At 39.0% G+C, this 22021-nt stretch overlaps 1 protein-coding gene and 1 long non-coding RNA gene across 2 annotated transcripts; both read left to right on the top strand.

Annotated features, from left to right (window-relative positions):
- Positions 1-213: 213 nt before the first annotated feature.
- Positions 214-1891, top strand: LOC134157172 (uncharacterized). The gene is made up of 2 exons (XR_009962219.1): positions 214-1297; positions 1409-1891. It is a non-coding gene; the product is annotated as an uncharacterized LOC134157172 (long non-coding RNA).
- A 2461-nt stretch (positions 1892-4352) lies between these two features.
- Positions 4353-21356, top strand: LBR (lamin B receptor). Its single transcript, XM_062605838.1, has 13 exons — positions 4353-4533; positions 6498-6692; positions 8176-8259; positions 8828-9029; positions 9615-9811; positions 10576-10630; positions 12150-12344; positions 13655-13758; positions 15915-16040; positions 16137-16305; positions 17372-17452; positions 17551-17673; positions 18883-21356. Exons 1-13 carry the CDS (start codon positions 4369-4371, stop codon positions 19041-19043), a joined length of 1857 nt encoding a protein of 618 aa, XP_062461822.1. The 5' UTR covers positions 4353-4368; the 3' UTR covers positions 19044-21356.
- Positions 21357-22021: the final 665 nt, after the last annotated feature.

Here is a 22021-nt window from a genome sequence, read left to right as displayed (position 1 = left end):
GGAAGCGCTTCGTGCCCTGCCCTGCCCGGTGCGGGCGGGCGCCAGGTAAGGGGCCGGCGGCACCGGGGCAGGCCGGGATCCCCCCTCCATCCGCGGCTTTCTCGGGGGGAACCGCTGCGGCCGATCGCCGCCGCAGCCTCTCTCCGCCCCCACGCGCGGGCGCCGGGCCGCGGCCTCCCTCGAGCCTCTCTCGCGGTGGGCGGGCGAGCCGCGCCCTCTCCCGCTGCCTGGCCTGTACGCTGGGGACCCGGGGGTAGCGGGGTTTTGTCTCCCCGCTTTGTTCGGGACGCCGCCGTTCTCCTTTGTAGCGGCACCGCGGTGCCGGGCCTGGCGTGGGGGAAGGCCGCGGCCTGCTGGTGAGGCAGGGGTGCGCTGTGGGAGAGGGGCGGCCCGGCCCGGCCCGGCCTGGCCTGGACCAACGCGGCCCCTCCCTTCCCCCACGAGCGAGGCTCCGCGCCAGGCCCGGGCCGGGAGCGCGGGCGGGGCGGGGCTGGGAGCCGAGCCTCCCCCCTCTCTGCACGTGTGTCTTTTCCTGTCAACACCGCCGTGGCCCTGTGTGGGGAGTTCAGGTTCCTGGCGCGCCGCGTCCGCTTTCGGTGCTCCTGCTGAAAGGCCTTTTTAGAGCGGGAAAAATCTCTTTTGCCTGTCTGAGGATTGGCAGAGTTTTGTTTTATCTTGGGCTGCGTTTGTGCTGGTGGTTAGTGGTGAGGCTGATTCGGCTCTTTAGTCGGGCCAAGCTTGGAACAGTGGTAAATGCCTCCACCATTATAGCGATAGAGCTAGAAATGTGGAATGGTGATCCTGAAAAGGTCCTGCACAGCCCAGTCCCCTGGGGAATTCAGTATTAATGACGAATACTGGTGAATTGAATATTAACTTTCTGTATAGGAAGCTGTGTCTTGTGAGCCTTGATTGCTAGTGTTGCCTTTGGTTTACTGCATTTTTTTTTCTTGTCTTTAGCTGGCTCCCTTCTTTGACGCACACAGGTTTATATCTACCAGTGGTGGGATGTCAGAATTGGAAAGTAGAATTACTGGATATTTATGAACTTAGCTCTTCCAGGAGGGGGAAACTTTAGTGTCTTTTTATTTCTTCTTAAAACTTGTGATGATGTGGTGTGATCTTCTAGTGACTACAAGCTAGCAGTCTTTTTCTCCTTACTTTCTTGACAGAAGTGAAATATCTTTCCACATACCTAGTGAGAGGGTCATTGAGAAAGACCAGAAATGGTTGTATGGGGCAATATGTTTCTCTTTCATGTTTCTCTGTAATTGTTCTGCTCTTGGTTGAGTCAGCAGTAACTTTTCTTCTTGACCAACTTTTAAGCTCCAGGGAGTTTTGAGTTAAATACATTGGCTTGGTATTGGATTCAAAATCCTTTTGAGCTGTTTCCTTAGATTTCTTAAAGGGAAGCCATAATGGTGCAGAAAACACAAATTTCAACTTGGGAGTAAGTGAATATACTTGTAATCAGGTGTCTGTACAGTACAGAGTTCATTGGTTGAAATAATTTTCTTTCGAGGTTGCTTGGATATGTATGAAGAAGCCCTGTAAATTAAAAAGTTTGTGTATGGCAACTGAACATTGGGCTGATGCCAGCTGAGATCCAGAAAATTATCAGGGGTGTGTGTAGAGCTTGAAAGAAAGTAAATTAAAAATGTAATTAAAAAGGCACAGTTTAGAAAAGATCTTTATTATTCTTGATGCCAGTAATGGATTTTGTTATCTGAACAGATTAAGGCTGCCTTTAAAAGGTGTAGCCTTTTGAAGTGGGATTTAGGGAATGAGGAATCCCTCACAGGAGGCACAGGGGTGCAGAACAAGGTGGTAATTCTTGGTAGGTTAAGAAGTGATATTTGTCTTTTTTAGTGTTTACTGATTGATGTCCTTATTAAAGTTCAAGAAAAAAAATAATAGGTCTTTCAACTAGTAAGATTGTTCAGTACTTTGAATCACATTCTAGCATTTCCACTTGCTTAAATTGATTTATTATTCTGGACTTTTGTATCATTGATATCTACCTCAGGCTGTCTTACATGACATGATTTAGCTTTGGGTCCTTCAGCTGTGCTTTCCAACTTCTTAAAACTTCCTTCAGCTCCTTTTGAGAATAATATTGGAGGAAGGGGAGGTTTTTCTGCCTTCAAAAAGAATCATCAGGTTATCTTTGGGCTGATTTCACATTTGTGTGCAAAGGTCCTGGTTTTGAAGTTTGGCAGAGAATTGCATTTTCTCATCCCATGAAATTTTGAAGTGGCTGTTTTAAGTAAAAAACATGAGTTTACATGTCCCTAGTAACAACTTTGTGAAAAAGGGTTTCCCTTTTTAAAAAGGACTTAAACTTCAAAGATTCTGGTTTTCACCTCTTTGTCCCAGGATCTGGCAGCTTTGTCCTGATCAGGCTCTTGAGTTTACACATGATGCCTGAGGTGTTCCAGGTCAGGAGAAAGAAACAGCTGGAGTGTAGGATTGGAACTAGATGATCTTAAGGTCCTTTCCAAGCCTAACTATTCTGTGATTCTATAAGTACAACAGCAAAGAGGAAATTAAGTCAGATCAGGTTCTTGCATCTGCTGAAAGTGATGGCTGGACTTGGTGAAGGAGCGGTGTTTAAAACTATTTATGGGAGATGAGGAAGAAGTTGGAGCTGTGCAAGTAACTGGGGAAAGAGCATTAGTAGACATGGGTCTCCTAAAGAACTATCTTTTGGGCGAGAAAAATGGACAAGGAGACAGATGGGGATTGGGATCAGGTCTTGAGCCCAGAGATGGTGAAAAGGAACTTTTTTTTTATGTGAACAAGGGCAGAAAAGGCAGAAACCTCCCAGGGAATTAAAGGGGGTGTGAAGAGCATGGAGAAGACTTTGAAATGAAAATACGGAAGTTGTACGTCTTGGAGTCAGGAGAAACAAGGCTATGACTGACTGGGATAAAACAGAGGAGTGGGAATGCAGAAAATAAGAAACAGGTAGAAGATAGTTGAGCTGGAAGAGCTTGTGCCTACGAGTATAAACTAGAACTCTTCATAACTAACTGGCAAGTATCAGTGAAACAGAATGCTCCTTCAAATGTTATGCAGCAGAGGAGATGGCCAGATGTTTCTGTTTCAAAGCAATTAGAAATATTACTAGTAAAATCCACATGAGGGGATTTTGCCAAGGTTTCGGTTTCTCCTTTGACTTTGAGAGCTACACAGGTGCAAAATGAAACAGCAGCAGCAGCAGCTTCAGGAAATGCCAGAGTGAAAGTTTATTGATGAAAAGCCTCACTCAGCCCCATCCCCCAGTGTGTTCTCAAGGTCTGGGATTGGATAGTAACAGTAGGTTTTTTCCTGCCAAAGAATCTTGACTTTTCACTGCAGGTTAGTTAATGTGTAATGAATGAGCACCTAGTTAAATGTTTGGTTTCACCTGATTTTGTGGCTTCGTATTTACAGCAAGCAAGTTAAAATGCTTATTTGCTGGGTTGTTTGGTCTCATTCTCTTCCCTCTCCCTTCCCCTTTTCCTCTCCCGCCATATTTCCCATTCAGATGGTGATAGTATGTAAATTAGTATGTATTTTACCTTAGTCTTTGAAGATAGCCTCACTTTGTGTTGAGACCTGAGTCACAGAAGTTCAGGCTATTCTTCTACAGATACCTGTTTTCAGCAGGCAATGACATATACCAAGGCACTTTTCAAAGAGGTATACAGGACTTCTCTAAAATTCTGTCTTCAAATGTGAAGATGCAGTTGTGGTTTTCCTATCCGCCTGGTATGGTGGACCAAGGGTGGTAGTTGCTTAAACCATGTTTTACTAATACCAGGTAAAACCTTATGATGCAGATAGGGGCATAGGATTTGGTTTCTCAGGATATTGTGTGATTGCTTTGGTGCTGTACTTTGGTTTGCTACAGGCCTCTGCAAAAGGCATTACATGCTTTGTGCTGAATAGGTGGAAAAGAGAAAATATTCAACCCATAGAGGAGCCCAAAATCTGGTGTTATCCACCTTTTGAGTGTTTGACATAATAAATGGCAGAAAGTATGTAATGTGGCTGTGTGTATTGAATAGATTGGGTACTTCTTATCTTAACATTTAGAAATCATCACTTCAGTCATTCTTTTAGAACCACAGGAAAACAGGATTAGAGGATACTTAGATATCATCCCATTCACTTTTTCCCCTCTAGATTATGTGACTGCATTTGTAATTATGGTCAAATACACATTTTTGCCTACTTTTGATGGGCTCTGATGGAGGTTATATATCGCAGTTGAATACAGGTCTAGATGTACTATTAATACATTTGAACGTTTCTTTCGTAACAACTGAAGTTTAGCTGTCATATGTATTGGTTTACTTCTTTTCTAGGGATTCCTTTTGGAAAATGCCAAACCGGAGGTTTGCGGATGGCGAGGTGGTAATGGGCCGTTGGCCAGGAAGTGTCCTGTACTATGAAGTGCAAGTGACTAGTTATGATGATGTTTCTCATCTTTATACTGTGAAGTACAAAGATGGGACTGAACTTGCATTGAAAGAAAGTGATATAAGAGTAAGTACACGTTTATGTAATTACCAATATTTATAACAGATAATTATATTGATTTTTTTTGTGTTGTAGATAAAATACAACTTATAATTGGAGAGTCCCTTTGCAAGTTTTCATTAACTGTGTCTTCAGGGAATTGGTGCTAAATAACAGCTTTTTCCTACATGACATTTAAACTAGAAGTCCAGAATGTTGATCCATGTTTAAAGAAGAGTGATTGTTTTCTTTACGATGAGCAAACAGTGATATATGTGGGAAAAAAACAAGTCAAATCCTTCAGGAGCTCTATAGGATGATTGTTGGTGAGAAATCGGTTTTGGGTAGTTTCTAAAGCCAATAATCAGAGGGTGGTACTCATTTGACCTTTTTCCACTTGCAAATAGCAAAATCCAAAACCAAATGCAAGCATGTAGTCAAGGTTCAGTGTAAATATAAATAGCACATTCTCTTTAGGTCCATACTAAAACATCTGTGAACAGTTTGTACTGTTTAGGACCCCAAAAGTTTTGCCAACTGCTCTATTTGTGACAATTTGGAATCTTTGAGAAAGGGTCATGTCATATGTGTATCCTTTTCTCACTACGTATCTTCATTATTTCATTTTTTGTTACTAATAAAGGCCTTTACAACTTGGCATACAAGTTTCATTTCAGTTCAAAATGTGATAATGCAGGAGACAAAAAGCTATTTGGGTGTTTGCTGTAGTTGATTTTTAAGGCCCGTTCCAAAGTCTGCAGAAGTTCAAAACCAATTTGTGTGTCTTTATGTGAGAGATAGTTTCACTTTTGGTGGCAGTGTACCTGCCCTGTAACTGGCCTTCTTTTGGAATAGATGGTTTCTGCCTCAAGGTAGACAACCATTTTCACTGCTCTAACTTGTTTACCTTCATTTTAGCAAACTCCAGCTGAGAAAATACCTTTCTTTGTAAAAAGCATTTGTGCTTTATAGAAGCTGTGGCAAATTTACATGGGAAAATTAGCATTGTAGACTTCACAGAGAAATAAAACAATGCTTTTTGTGAAAACGCCTTAAGAAATTAGTTATCACTTCTAATTTAGTGATTTAGCTGACTTAGGTTTTTTTTTTTAGTGTTGATTTGAGCTGTGTTGCCTTAAACGGATTGCTGCATCTTGATATGCCAAATGCATTAATCAACCAAAGTAACTGAAATGATAACCGTTTGTTGTGGTTTAAGTCCAGCCACGCAGTCTCTCTCTCACTCCCCACCCCTTCCTCCCTCCCCTCTCCCGGAGGGATGGGGAGGAGAATTGAAAGAATGTACCTCCCACAGGTTGAGATAAGCACAGTCCAGTAACTAAGGTATAACACAAATCACTGCTGCTACCACCAGTAATAATAAGGGAAATAACAAGGGAAGAGAATACAACTGCTCACCACCCACTGACCGATACCCAGCCTGACTGAGCAGTGATCAAGCCCTTCTGGGTAACTGCCCCCAGTTCTACATTCTGGGCATGATGTGGTATGGTATGGAATACCTCTTTGGTTAGTTTGGGTCAGGTGTCCTGTCTCTGCTTCCTCCCGGCTTCTTGTGCCCCTCTGCCCTGGCAGAGCATGAGACTGAAAAGTCCTTGGTCAGAGTAAACATTACTTAGCAACAACTAAAAACATCAATTCATTTACTTGTGGAAAAGATTAAGAGGGTAGTACACTTAAGAGCTTAATGCTCATGCAGATAGCTTACATCCATATGCTGATTTCTGTAGCTTTAACAGCAATTGTCTGCAGTTGGAGTTGAGATAGGATTGTCTGGGCCTTACCAACAGAATGAGTATGCTGTAGTGGCTCTTCCTTAACAGCCTTTGCACAGCATTAGTAAAGGAGATAAGAGACAGTTCTGTAGAGCTGTGTGCCAAAGTCTGTATCAGGAAAAGGAGCCAAGATTCTAAAACTGTTCTTTGAAACATCTAAGATAAGATTTTGCTTTCTTCCCCTCTTTCTTTTAGTCCCAGTCATCATTCAAGCACAGGAAGAGCCAGTCTTCTTCAAGTTCTCCCTCCAGAAGGAGTTCTAGCAGATCTAGGTCTAGATCTCCTGGTCGGCCAGCAAAAGGCAGACGTCGTTCTTCTTCCCAAAGCAGAGAACCTAAAGATGACAAAAAGAAAACCATTTCAGAAACCAGCTTGGCTCCACTGGCATTGGTTTGTTTGTTTGTTTGTTCTTTAAGGGGGGCGGGATGTGTATGTTGGATTTTTTTTAAAACAAACTTTTGCTATTTGAAAGATTTATGTTATGCAAACTGGGTTTACTATTGTAAAAGCCAGCTGTAGGTAATACTGAAGTCATTGTCAGCATATGCCATATGCTCCCACTTCTGAAACAGGGCAAAAGAAGTTAGCCTCCTTTTAAGATGTATTGATCAATGCATAGTAAGTATTAGAATTTGAAATAAAATGAGTTCTGGTTTCATACACAGTTCGTGTGAGGCTTCTGTGGGAGAATTACTGCAGAATTCAAGTGTAAAATATATATATATATATGGCCTTGCTGACTGATAATATTGCAGAACTGTTTTCATTATGAGAACTGCCCTGTAAGGATTTGGAAGTTTATCATATATTGCTATTATTTATTTTTTTTCAGTTGAAATTTATCGTGTTTGTTCTTGGCCTTTTTTGTGAAGGTTCTGGCGTTCTGTAAATGCTGAATAGCAGTGTTGATGTTTCTCTATTAAGACACATTTCTTCTGCCTCTTGTGCCCTTGAGAGATAGCTTCAAGGGGGATACTTGTCTGAGACACAGTCCCTTGAACTGTAATTGCCTTTTGTTGGCCTACTGAAAATGGATATGTTTTAGTTAAGTTTCAAGTACACTAGACCAGGCAATCTAAAATAAATAGATAGGTTTAATTTAGTAAATTGCTACTACCAAAACATTCTTTGACACTGAAACTCTTGTGGTTTTTGTTCTGCAGTGATCTCCTTTGGGTTGTGTGACCCAGTGCATAGCTTGTGGACCATATGCTTGTTTGAAGTAGTTTGAAGCCAGCGGGTACGCTTTGCTTTGGACAAAAACGTTAAAATATCTTCGGTGGTTTTCTCCTGGCTTCTGATTAAAGAGTACAATTGATCAGTTGGTTGCTGTACAACTGGAATCACTTGGTCCTTTTCATCAAAGCTTAAGTTGAAAGAAAATGAGTCGTGTCTTCCAAGGGATGAGTAAGGCAGACACGTTAAAAGAATTTTTGTAAGACAGTTTGTTTCTCAGAAAAAGAACTTGATGGGAAAGCAAACTTTCAGTCCTGCAAAGCAGTGTCGTACATGGGACACTGAGATTGCCTCTGCTTTCCTAATAGCATTGTTAGTTATTTTGTATTTGGCAGTCCCTAATGATGAGTTAAAAATAACGTAGAAGCTGCATTCTGTCATAGTGTCACTGTTAATAAGGGGAAAGAAGAAAAATAAAATTAACCATTTTCTTTACTGAAATGATTTTTTCCTCCCTTGTTTGGGAGCTGAAACTGTCCATACTGCAGATGTTGAAGCCACTTGTTTTCCTGTGGAGAAAACTGGAGTAGTGGCAGTAGAAAAATAACTAGATAGTTACTGTTCTTAATTATTCATTATATATTTCATGCAGCTGTTATTTTCAGAAAGCTAAAACTATGTTTTTTCTTGTAACCAGAAACCAAGTGAGAACAACACAAGAAGGTACAATGGTGAACCCGAGAGTACAGAAAGAAATGACACGTCCTTCGTAATCTCAGAGGTATGAACATTGTATTTACCCTTAGTCTGGTGTCACATTCTAACAGCTCTCTTGGAAATCCTTAGAAAAGGGACATACATTCATCAAGGAGAAATAGAACACAATGTAAAACTTAGAGCTCAAGGAAGTTTACTGTTCAGCCAAGTGAGTTCAGGGGATGAAGTTGTCAGAGTACTGGATTTGCGTTTCTGTAAAACCCTCACTGATTACTTGTGTTCATTGCCATGCTTTTCCAGTATGAATATTTGGCCTTGGAAAGTGATTTATTAATTTATGTGGTTTTTTTCCTAAGCCAAGCCCGTTCTGATTGTTAGCTAATGCCCAGACTTAGAGTAGAAAGGAGAGGTGGAGGAGGGTGGAGATGGATGCCTCTACTGGAACTGCTGCTGATACACAGTCATGGCCTAAGTGATCACAATGAAACTGGTTTTAGCAGTCTCTTCATATAAATGTATAAACTTCAGTACTGTATAGGAGCAAGGTACATTTTATAGTGAACAATGTCCTCTTAAATATAAAATACTGGAGTACAACAGATAATACCACTGGGAATTTTTTTCATTAACAGCAAAAGTTGAAACCAGACCTGGAAATAGCGCGTGTGCTTGAACAGTACAGCTTGCGTCCAAGAAAAGAAGAAAAGAAAAAAGAAGAGATATATTCAGAGAAAAAGATTTTTGAGACAAAAAAAGTAATTGAGAAAGCATCATTAAAAACAATTGAGAAAGCACCATCAAAAACAAAGGAGCTAGAGTTTGGAGGAAGAATTGGTATGTGTGCAGATTGTCTTAAGAGTTGAAAACTAGTACTTTTCTGGTTTTTACTTACTGACCATGCAGTTGTGTCAAGAACTCTTTGTCCAGTGTTTGTACCCTGGATGCAGAATCTAGAGTCACTCACATGACAGTGCTTCAAGTAGTCTGTGCTGGTATTGGTGGCAGCCAGGAATCATTACTACACTTTGTTCTCTTGTGAAATACAGTGAATATCTTGAGCCTTCCACTTGCACAGTGGGATTTAATTGTTTCCAAATTAAACTTAAGAAGTAACTAGCAAAGTTCTTACAGTTGTGAAACTCAGCAGTGAAGTGCTTTTCATACAGTTTTATTGAACAGCTTTAAAGGCATGCAGTGGGCATGATCCTTTGGTTTGGTTGTGTGACCTCATATGGAAGTGAGAAGAATGACTCTGTGACCCATTACATGACTCGGGGGTTGCTGCAGTCTTGCTTCAGGAGTAGATAATGACAACCTCTTCTCTGTCACTAAAGTTAATACTGATATTTAGCATTGGGACTGAAACTGTTCTTAATTTTCTGTGTTTATCTTCTCATATTGCATGATGCTTATTTACAGGGACCTTCACGCTGATATTTTTCATGCCTGCTACTGTACTCTACTTGCTATTGATGTGCAAACAAGATGACCCCAGTCTTATGAACTTCCCCCCTCCTCTCCCAGCACTTGAAAGTCTTTGGGAGGCAAGGGTGTTTGGTGTTTTTCTTCTGTGGTTTTTCCTTCAAGCTCTGTTCTACTTACTGCCAATTGGAAAGGTAAGCTGTTCAGTAGCAAAGAAGTTGGGTCTTTATGGATAAATAATTAGTGTGTTAGGCTGGAAGGTAGGGTATGTCCTTAATGCAGTGAATTTGAAAGCAGATTAATTAGTTTGCCATACTAAGCTAGAATATAGCTACTGCAGATTTCTGTAAGCTTAAAATAGCATGGTTTAGGAGTTTAGTGGCTGTGCATTTCACAGTCTTACAGCAGAAAAGACAGAAGGAGTTCAAATCGGAGCATGGGTAAAATCTGCCTGATAGAAACCTGAAATTGTTCTACATTTCTGACTTTAAGATTGGCAAACTATTTGATACTCGGTTTCTTAGTGATATCCAATGTTTTGGAATGTAATCTTCTCTTACAGGAAGCTATTAATCTCTCTGGTCATATGTATATGAGGCAAATGCTCCATTTCCCTCATTTTGTGACTTGAGTGACACTGGCAGATTCTGAAAGAACACTACAATAAATAGATCATTTACTCATCGTGTTCTGTTGCTGTACATGTTTACAGTGATTGGAGCCACTCTGTTTTCTTGAGACTGGTTAGGAAGAGATTGTTTTTTTTGATGTAAATGTTTCGAATAAGAACTGTCACCCTTTTGCTATGCAGACTATGCTTTTGAGAGCAGTACCTGATTTGCAAATGTCTAGCTGATCGCCTTGATTAAATCTCTTTGTGGTGGAGATGTGCTTGATTAACCTCCCCTGCCAGTGTCCTCAGTACTTTATTGAAACACTGCTGTTTCATTCTTCCTAGGTTGTAGAAGGCGTGCCTCTTTCAAATGGAAGGAAACTGCAATACCGGATAAATGGTAAGCAGGTTGCATTGCTTCTTCTGAAGGTTGATACCACTGGCTGATTTGCAATACTCTGTACCATAAAACACAAATGAGGAAAGATACATTCTGAGAGGGTCCTGGATGTCTCCAGTTTACAGACTAACAAGAAGTGTGCTGTAATTGATTTACTGTGTTCTTGCCTGGCAAAGAACAGTTCTAAGTCCTTATTCAGATCTGTTTTCACTTCTTATGAATAAGGCAGGTTTCTCCGCTAGGTTTATAGTACGGTTTCACATATTTCAGCAGTGCTGCTTTTTCAGGCTTAAACAGAAAAGTGTTCTTTGATGCCTTGCTGGTATTCCAGACTACCTATTTAATTGATTGGTCAGTTCAAGGACCCTGGTGGTAGTGAATCCAAATGTTATATTAAAAGGTTGAGATGGGTTTTCTTATAGTAGACAATTGTGTCACACACCATTTTAAAGATGGTGTATGCCCTCATAGATGCAGAGTGAATTGCATCCTGTGGAGGTGAGTCATATTAAAGCTGCCTCATAACTTCGTTCATTTCGGACCTCTGTCTTTAGCAGGGGCATACTACCGCAAGGTTTTTTTTCTCTGTATTCTGATAAAGGGAGGAAATAAGCTACGTGATCTGGGTGTTTTAAAAAAGAAAGGAAAAAGGGAAGAAAAGAGGTCATCATCTTGCTGCTTCAAAGGCTAATTCTCAGAGCAACTTTGAAAGCCTTCTTGAGGAAACAAAGACAACTAGTGACAGGACCAGAGGCAATGGGCACAAAGAGGTTCCACGCAAACATCAGGAAACACTTTTTTCTTCCAGTGAGGGTGACTGAGCGCTGGCACAGATTGCACAGACAAGTTGTGGCATCTCCATCCTTGGAGATATTTAAAAGCTGTGTGGACATGGTCCTGGGCTGCAGGTGACCCTCTGCGAGTAGGAGGGTTGGACTAAATTAAGTTCTGGAGATCCCTTCTAACCTCGACCATTGTGACCCTGTGAAAGGGTTTGTAGAAAGTACTTAGGTGAGGGCTGTGTAAAACTGCCTGCTGGTATCTGGGCATCATACCATTCTGTGTGACTTAATACACTACAAAAGTTTAGTGCTCAAGTTTTTACTTGATTATTTATTTGAAACCTTTAATTACTATTATCGAGGTATGCATGAAGATAACCATATTTTCTTCTTGAAGTTACCTACTGTCATTATCCTGTACTAGTATCAGCATCCATTTTCCCACTACAGTATGAAATGGGATCTTACCTTGTAAAACATGTGGTTGCACTTGGAGCGTCTCTGCATCTTACCTTCTTGATGAAGAGCACAGGAAATTACAGGGCTTAGATAGAATCTCTTTGGTATATTGCTGTACCCCAGAAATTCAAACCTGAAGAGCATGGGATGTGGAAGACACTATTGGATTATCAGCAAGTCTTGGGAGGCATACAAATGCGGGAATGCTGGACTGGGTAGGTTCTACTAGAATGATTATTTTAATTTGCACTAATATGTCTTTCGTTTGCATCCTCTAGGGTTTTATGCTTTTGTTTTGACTGCTGCAGCTATTGGAACTTTATTATACTTCCAATTTGAACTTCATTATCTGTATGATCACTTCCTGCAGTTTGCAGTGTCAGCTGCAGCTTTTTCCACGGTGTTGAGCATTTATCTGTATATTCGGTCCCTGAAAGCACCCGAGGAAGAACTGGCCCCAGGTGGAAATTCTGGTGAGTTAGAAATATTTTGGATCATTTCGTTGCAATTATTTGCTACAGTTTCATTGTTATAAATGAAAGGCTTAGATTTAGGGCTGATTATTATATTACTGTTGATATCTACTTGCAGCTAATACAAAATGCATGTTGCATGTTTAATGGCAGGTTTTTGTTCACACTCGGATACTGTAAAATACTTAAGATTGTAGTTGGATCATCTCAAGTAGCTTACACGCAAATATTTTGGCTGCTCTAGTCACTTAGAGATGAGAGGACAGCTCCTTTCTGTTTTCAGCATTTGGCTGAGGCTTGTCTAGTTTGCTTCATAGTGCCCCTGCCAGTGGGCCTTCAACAGCAGGGAATGGAGAGGAAAACCAAAAGCTGTAGATGTTTTGGCAGTGGGAAGTCGGGTACAGAACTTGAGATTACGAAGCTTAATTTTGCTGTGCACTTGTTGGGTTTTAAAAGTACCCTTTAAAAAAATCTGAATGGAGTTTCCAAAAGAAATTTTGAATCAGTCCTGAGACTGCCTGGTTAGAAAGTATCAATTCTATGCAGACGGTTTTGTAGGACAAGGATAGACTGGCATTAAATATTAAACAGACTACTTTTAAAAATGGTCATAGGGTGGCTAAGAAAGGGAGTTTATGGACAGACCATTTAGTGCATTAAGATGAAGTGTTCAGAAGTCCTTAGTTCCTTCATCAGTGCAGCTTGTACATGCGTGAAGGGAAATAAGTGATCATAAATTGCTTTGTCTTTGAAAATGCAGTTCTAGTCTCTGTAAGTGGCATGGTAGCATTCTGTAACTGTTCTGCAACGTGCTTGTTGTTCGTTAACTTGGTGCAGGGTATCTTGAAGTCCAGGTACTGGATATTCCTTCTTGTCCTTCTTGATGGCAGCTGTGACGTTCCTTTAGACATCGCAGCTAAAGGAATTCTTGCTCGCAGAGAAGAGTGCCTAAGTAGGAGGAAAAGTAGAATTACTCAATACCATGAGACGGCATTCATAGAAAATGTGATGTGAGGTTGAGGATAAGGCTGAAAAGAAAAAAGAAACAAGTGTCAAGGAGAAATAAGACTGCAATAACTTCTAAAGTGTTTACTCCTGGTAAATAAAATATATGGGCCTCTTAAAAATATAAACCGTGTGAGTTGTGCTTTGTGTTTTGCATATACTCTTACATTTTTCTTGCCAATCTAAAGGATTTTTATGTATGAGAGAACCGTAATATAAAGTAGGAACTTCTTTATGGGGAGGAGCATAGTGATAGTGACAGATAAAAAGAAGAATGTTGCTAACAAGGACTGTGTTACCTGCAGGGTATTTTGTTTATGACTTTTTTACTGGACATGAATTAAACCCTCGTATTGGCAGTTTTGATCTCAAATACTTCTGTGAGCTGCGTCCAGGATTAATTGGCTGGGTGAGTCAGTAATCTTAGTTACTTTCTTCATTTAATATTAGACAAATGGGGCGTTTATATTTAGATATATATATTCTTATAGATAAAATGTATTCTATATAAAATAGATAATACATGCTTATGTGTATAGTATATATAATTATATAGAAAACTAAGTATATATCACATATAAGTAAAATATACAACATATTTATATTAATGCAAATAAGTATGTATATTATGTTTGTATAAACAATTTTTCTGTATATACTTATATAATTTATCTATAACCTCTGAAATAAATGTATATGTGTATTTCATATATAATACATATTTATAAATGTATATGCATATAAGTATATAATATGAAATATGTAATATATATAACAATATATATCTTTATATGTAGTCTACATATAAAATACAGATATATAGATATGTATAGATATATACACAGATGGATATCTATATATATCTATAGTTATACAGATATCTAGACAGATATATTATATAACATATGTATATCTATATACAGATAATATATCTGATAAAGTAATATTTTTATATAGATATATACTGTGATATAATTATATAATTTAGAATGCATATATATTCTAGTATAATATTACATATAGAAATACGTATTTTTATATATTTAGGTGTATAGATATCTATATAGAGATGTTTATTATCTATCTAGATTATATATAATATATATTGTCTATAGGTATGTAATATATACTTATTATATACTATATATAATAAAATCATAGGTAGTATGTATCTATAGACAATATTACCTATATATAGATAATATATATACCTATAGACAATATATAGGTAATATTGTCTATAGATACATACTACGTATGATTTTATTATATATAGTATATAATAAGTATATATTACATATAATACTATATAATATATAGAGAGATACAGATATTTCTATATCTCTATGGAGATGTAAAAATATGATATATATAAAAATATACAATACAAATATAAAAGACATATCATGTAATGTAAAATATAAAGCTATATATATCTGTATCTCTACAGAGATGTATATTCGTATAGCTATATATAGATACATAATGTGAAATATATTATTAAATATATTGAATTATATTTATATATATTATGTCTCTATATAGAGATGTAGATATATTATTTTATATTAGATCTATAATATATATTATATACTTTATATAATAGAGGTCTGTAAAAATATATAAAAAATCTATAGAGATAGCATAGCTAAAAATCTATGTATAATATATTATAATATAAAATATAATTTATACTATATAGCTCTATCTATAGATGGATCTATCCATAATACATCAAATTTGATATTTATAATTTATTTTATATTTATCTGTAATCTCTAGAGATGTATAGATGTATTTTGCCCAGGGAAGGCCAGGTTGGCCAGAGCCTTGGGTGACATGATTTAGTGTCAGGTGTCCCTGCCCATGGCAGGGGGTTAGAACTTGATGATCTTAAGGTCCCTTCCAACCCTAATTATTCTATGATTCTGTATCTATATCTCTCTATATATGTAATATATATTGTATATTTATGATATATAAATATTTTATAATATATTATTTATATATTAAATTTTATATATTTATAAATAAAAATGTAGAAAAATATGTATTGATATTTAAGACATGTATTAATAGATGATATAGTTCATAACAATATGGAATATATGCACATATCGTATGTTTATATATATAAAGATTTATTTTATATAAAGAATATACATACACATATATACACACATAGATATGTATGTTTGGTATTAAGGAAACAATATGTATTCATAAACAGGAAAAAGTACTTAGAAACGTTTCATGTTGCCAGAGTTTTAATGACCATTTTTACGCAGTTTCGGAAAAATTCTACATTTTCGCTTCCTTGGTTGATGGGAAATGCAAATCCTTCTTAAAGTATTCATGTGTTGAGGTTATACAGCTTCAGAAATGTAGTTAGTTGCAAACTGTGGTTTGTGAAATAAGTTACTATGTTTTTATAACCTAAACATAGTCAAAACTATCTGTATTAATATGTCATTATTAATTAATAGTCCAAATTAATGGAAGTTGAACAGAAAAGACCACTGTCCTCTACACAGAAAACTTATAATAAAATGTTCTCTAAACTAGGTTGTTATAAACTTGGCAATGCTCTTGGCGGAGATGAAGATACACAATCAAAGCATGCCATCTCTGTCAATGATACTTGTGAACAGCTTTCAGCTTCTGTATGTGGTGGATGCTCTTTGGAATGAGGTAAATGACAATCATCTTGAACTGCTGGCATTTCTAATTATAACGTTACATGAATGAAGTCCTGTACTTTCTAAATTCCTTCCTCCTTGTTTCTAGGAAGCCGTTTTGACTACAATGGATATTACCCATGATGGATTTGGATTCATGCTTGCATTCGGAGATCTGGTGTGGGTTCCATTTGTCTACAGTCTGCAGGCCTTCTATTTAGTTGGTCATCCTACTGCAATTTCTTGGCCTGTTGCTGCTGCAATCACAATTCTGAACAGTAAGTTATAGTAAATGTTTTTATTTTATTACGGTACTAATCATGTAGTACTGATTTTCTGGTTTTGAGTTGTAAGGTGAAGTTTTAGCTAAGATGCAGTGATCATATTTTCTGCATTACCATAGGTGGTAGAAGCATGTCTCTGGCTACAAAGAATGTAATAAACTTTTATTAATGAAGTATAAATGAGACACGCAGTTGCTCTGTTGAGAGCCATCTTTAGGTGGATGTCATCTGGAGTTTCAGAAGTGACTCGGATGTTTTGGATGAAGTGCCTTTTAGAGTCAGTTGGTGTGACTCTTCTGAAAAGGAAGTCAATACCATGTTAGTTATGCTTTACTGAACCTAAAGTAAAAGAGGTTTTTGTTATTTAACCATTTGCGTCTCCCTTCCTAATTCCCATACTTACAGACTCATGTCAACAGAAAGCATCTCCTTTTATCTAGCAAGTGCTTTGAGAAACAATCTTGCACCTTTAGGAGATGTTAGATTTCCACCAATAGGGCATTGCAGTTTGTCACTTTATCTAAGTAGTAAACCTTAAGGAAAGCTTTTGTAAAAGTGTCAAAGAATTCAAACACCTGGAAAAAATCTGAAGGTAATACAACTTCATACGAGCACTGCTGAGAAATACAACCTCTTTTCTGCATTGTCAGGTGTTTTTTCTTTATTTGCTTTATCTGAATTATGTTGGTGATCATGTATTTTAATATTGTAAATAGTTGGTCAGCCTACATAGTAGGCACTGTAGCAAATACTGGGCTGCTAGTAGAGCTGTTGCAGCACATCACCTTATGTGAATTTCAAACCCAAGTTTACATTAATAAACCATAGGTCAGACATAAAAGTAGAAGTAAAAATAAAGGTTCTCCAAAATGTTAGGAGTAATGTGCAAGAGCATATAGAACAGAGGTTTCCATTAGCATTCCTGTCTTGTTAGAGCGCTGAGAACCGGAGAATATCAGGTAAAAGGCTTCAGTGTAATGAGAGTGGCAGAGAGCATGCAAGAGCTTTTGCTGAAGAAAACTGGACAATACTGAAAATGCCAAATACTGTTTCTTTTCAGGTATTGGCTATTACATATTCCGTAGTGCAAACTCCCAGAAAAACAGTTTCCGAAGGAATCCAGCAGATCCCAAATTGGCCTGTGAGTGCATTTTGTATTTGTTCAGCTGCTACACAGCTCCTCTTTGTGGTGTTTAAACACACGTTTCAGTTGTGTTGACTACAATACTCTATTCACAGATCTGAAATCTATACCCACTGCAACTGGGAAAGGGCTTCTTGTCACAGGCTGGTGGGGTTTTGTTCGTCACCCGAACTATCTCGGTGATATCATCATGGCTCTGGCGTGGTCCCTCCCCTGTGGTAAGTTCCTGAAGCTAAGATGGAGTTTGTTAACAGTGCTGGTGTGTTTTAGCATCTGGCTGGGTTTGAAATGCAAAGTGATAATTATTTGAGATGCTAAAACCTGTAATGAATTGAATGATGAATTTCTCTGGTGTAAGCTTAATGCAACACCTCTTTTCCTTTACATTTTATCCTTTATATCTAACTGTAGATCTGACATCTCCCACTATAGATTTGACTCTTCTGACACTTCATCATCAAGTAACAATGGAGCTTGCTAATAAGTTGTTCCTTACATTTTTTTAATGGCTTTGTTAAAGTGTTGTCATATCTGCTGGCTCATGTCTAGTCTTTCATCCCCAAGTCAAGTAGTGCGCTCTGAGCAAAGATAGAGTTACCATCTCCAGCCAAAATAGAGAACCTCGTGAGGCTTGTGTGGGGCAGCTCTGTGCTTGTAGGGGTTTACCTATTTCTCTGGTTTTGATAGCTAGGGAACTTAAAATATGTGACAACTTTGCATGTGTTAAGTTAGTAAATTCTGAGACTTAATTTTAAGGATTGTTTTCTGGGATTTTTGGTGGGTCATTCTCTGCATGTAGGTATGTCACATTTTGCACTATCCTGTGAGCTTTTGATGCTTTACAATACAACTGTAAGATGCTTCAGGCTATGACAAGTATGTCACCAGCTCAGCACATAGAATTATAGAACAGTTAGGGTTGGAAAGGACCTTAAGGACCTTAGTTCTAACCCCCTGCCATGGGCAGGGACACCTCACACTAAACCATGTCACCCAAGGCTCTGTCCAACCTGGCCTTGAACACTGCCAGGGATGGAGCATTCACAACCTCCCTGGGCAACCCATTCCAGTGCCTCACCACCCTGACAATAAAGAATTTCCTCCTTATATCCAATCTAAACTTCCCCTGTTTAAGTTTGAACCCGTTACCCCTTGTCCTGTCACTACAGTCCCTAATGAAGAGTCCCTCTCCAGCATCCCTATCGGCCCCCTTCAGATACTGGAAGGCTGCTATGAGGTCTCCACGCAGCCTTCTCTTCTCCAGGCTGAACAGCCCCAACTTTTTCAGCCTATCTTCATACAGGAGGTGCTCCAGTCCCCTGATCACCCTCATGGCCCTCAGGACTTGTTCCAACAGTTCCATGTCCATGTTAATAGCTAACATTTCCTTGCTGTGCCTAAAGAGACTTTCTCACTTTATTCTGCAGGTTTTACTCACATTTTACCATATTTCTACGTTATCTATTTCATCTGCTTGCTTGTTCATCGAGAAGCTCGTGACGAACATCACTGTAAGCAGAAATACGGCTTGGCATGGGAAAGGTATTGTCAGCGTGTACCATACCGCATATTTCCTTACATCTACTAGAGCACTCTAGATGCCTGATTTGCAAATTCCTTCTAAAGTTAGTTTCTTTGCAAATAAAAATATACCTCTTACCTTTGCACTTGGTCTGTTTGTTATTTAGGCTTTTAAAAACAAACAAACAAAGGTGACCAAACAGTGGAGTGCATCAACAGCTATTTACAAGTAATCTTAAAATGTGAGTTGTGGGAACTGACTGTCTGTGACTTCAATTTTTACCAAAATTGTGAATTTTAGAAAGTCTTGGAGCCCTGATCTTTCAAGTTAAATTTTATCTAGAATCCTAAGTTTACATTTTTATTGCATTTAATTAAGCACTGTGATGTAAAGTATATTATTTTCTTAATACAATAAATATCAGAAATTCCATCCAGTTCATTTTTTACTGTTGCTTGTACCATCTAACTTCAGCTGTCTGACTTAGTTGCCTGAACTGAAGGAGCAGCAGGGTCTTTTGGTTGGTGGAACTGGGAGCAGAGGATTTGACCCATGTGAGGGGCCTGTGCTATTGCCAGTGCTGCCCTGCAGCCACGGGCCAGAGTTGGCACAGCTCAGCTGGGTGCTTGTCCCCCTCCTGGCTTTTCATTAATGGGATTTTTTGGTCAGGGAGGCTCAGGTGACCCCTGTACCTGCAGGAGAGACAAAGGGATGGGATGGGAGTGGGAGGAGAAGTAAAAGGGCACAATCATCCCATCCCATCCCTGCATTCTTGAGGCAGTTTCAGACCAAGGGGGACTCCTGGCAGCCCCCCTGACCCTAGAGAGAAGCCATGCTGCTGGCTCAGGCTCCTGAAGGTAGATGATACAAACACTTGTTCCAGCTGTGGGCAGAGCTGTGGAAGCGAGTAGCAGACCCTACTCCTGCATCCAGTGGTGAGCACAGGGTAGCAAAAGGTGCAGGAAAGAACAAAATGACCACAGTTGGCTGCTTCTGATCTCTGTATATGTCTTAATGTACCATAGCGTTTACCATGTGTGTATAATAGAGCTTCCATGTTTTTGCTGTACAGTCTTTCTGGATTTGAAAAGGCGATAGCTTTGGGGTTTTTTAGGAATAGGAGATACCAGTAACTAAACCCATTTCCAGTACTTTTTAAAAATATGCTCATTGAAGAAAAAAGGTTTTGTAAATTAATGTATTAATTCTGAAACCAATTGAAGTGGTCACTGAAATATTTGTATCGAAAGAGATGCTATGAAAATGTAGGACATGCTCCTCAATCCAAAGTTGGGTTTTTTTTCCTTTTATTTTAATTTGGCATCGCTACCTCATATGTAGGTTTTGCCTTTTGTATTGTTGCGGATAGAGAAAATGGCTATTTTTTGCTATTGCTATTTAAAACAACGTTTTTTTACATGAGCCTGTGGTTAAACTCAACCACTTCCTAATATATTTTTGTATATATTTGACTTTTTAACTAATGTATGTGTTCTAGTTACTACTAGCCGTGGTCTCTGGCTAACTGGCTGTAAATCGGATGCCTTCGCAGTATTGACTTCATAAGTAGAATAATTTCACTGAAATAATCTTGCATTAACTAACTTTTATTGTCATCACACTGAGAGCTTTTCACAGACCTCCAGCAGAAGGTTGTATAGCACAAAGCGTCCAGAACAGCTTAGTAGAATCTTAACTCCAATGCATGTACTTGTGTGCTTGCAGGAAGGTTCCTAAGAAATGGGAATGTTGCTGTTACTCATCAGTTATTTTCAGTTCTTTTAAAATGTTGATGTAATTGAAAACTATCACGTGATTTTTTAAAATAAAAGAACCCTCTATTTTGTACACAGGCATCTTTTTAAGGAGAATTGTACATTTGAAGTGTAAATAATGTAGCTTGGTTGTGACAGTTGCCTCCAAAAATCTGTAATGGTGGTGTTGTAAGGGAAATGTTTTAAGACAAGTACTTTGATTCCTGCTCTGAGATAGCAGTGCCTGTAACAAGAGTGAGGAGCTGTCACTCCTGTGCAGTAGCAGATTAAACTGGGATATGCTGCCCGGTGGATTGATGGGAAACAACGGATCAATCATCCAGATGCCCCAGCCTGCAGCTGGTGGTTCAAAGTGTATGGATGGGGGGGCAGTTGAACCCCTCACTCTGCAAAGCAAGAGGTGCTGCTGCCATCCCAGTTTTATCTGTTGCCACACAAGGCTGTTGAAATGTAACGCGGAGCCCTTGTCTTTCAGAAACAGATTGTGAGCAGTGGTAACTTCCCTCTATTTACATGCTGAGTTTTATGTGAATTTGATTTTGAAGTAATTGTTTTTACTACAAACAAGTCTATAAACTGAAATAAAGCTTTTGCTTAAAATTTAGTGCCTTTTTTTTATTCCAGTTTGTGGTGGGGTATAAAAAAGAGATTTACCTGATGAAGTAAAGGTGTGTGTCTGCTGACATTCCTTCTGTATCTGTGGGCCGAATGTTACAAACGTTTGCTCGAAGCTTGTGGTGCTTCTCTTTGCCTGCCTGGGCGCTGATGAAAGGAGGGCTCCATTTAAAAGGTGTTCTCTGTTTTCTTCCTTTCCTTCTGCTTCTCTGTATGCAAAAGTTTATGGAGCCACCAACAGCTACTTTGCTCATCTCTCTGAACTGAAGGAAATCAAAGCACTAAGAAGTAGGTGGCATGGCAGGGGTAGGGAAAGCTGGCTCGGAACCTCAGTGGACAGCAACTTGTCATGTTAGGCAAAACTTACCTTTACTGGGAAAGATGATGGCATCAGATGAATGAAAGTCTCATCACTGACCGTGTCTGAGAGCTTCCAGTGTCAGAGCTGGCACAGCAGGGCCCTTGCTTGTGTGACTCCTTGGCTCCGTCCTTGCTCACGTGGTAGACTGATGCTGTCATCCCTGGAGGCGGTGGTGCCCTGGGTCTTAAGGAGGCAAGGCTCAGCCCTTGCCTCCTTTTGTTCCTCCATTAAAATTAGCTGTAAAAAGACAGAATGAACACTTGGGTTTGCATGGTTTTGCACTGTATTTTTCC

The sequence above is a fragment of the Pezoporus occidentalis genome, unplaced genomic scaffold (genome assembly GCF_034315485.1).
Source record: "Pezoporus occidentalis ecotype Australia unplaced genomic scaffold, CSIRO_AGI_Poc_V1 ctg93, whole genome shotgun sequence".
Taxonomy (NCBI): Eukaryota; Metazoa; Chordata; class Aves; order Psittaciformes; family Psittacidae; genus Pezoporus; species Pezoporus occidentalis.
Note: the sequence above shows the minus strand (reverse complement) of the source record. Positions and strands in the feature narration are given on the sequence as shown.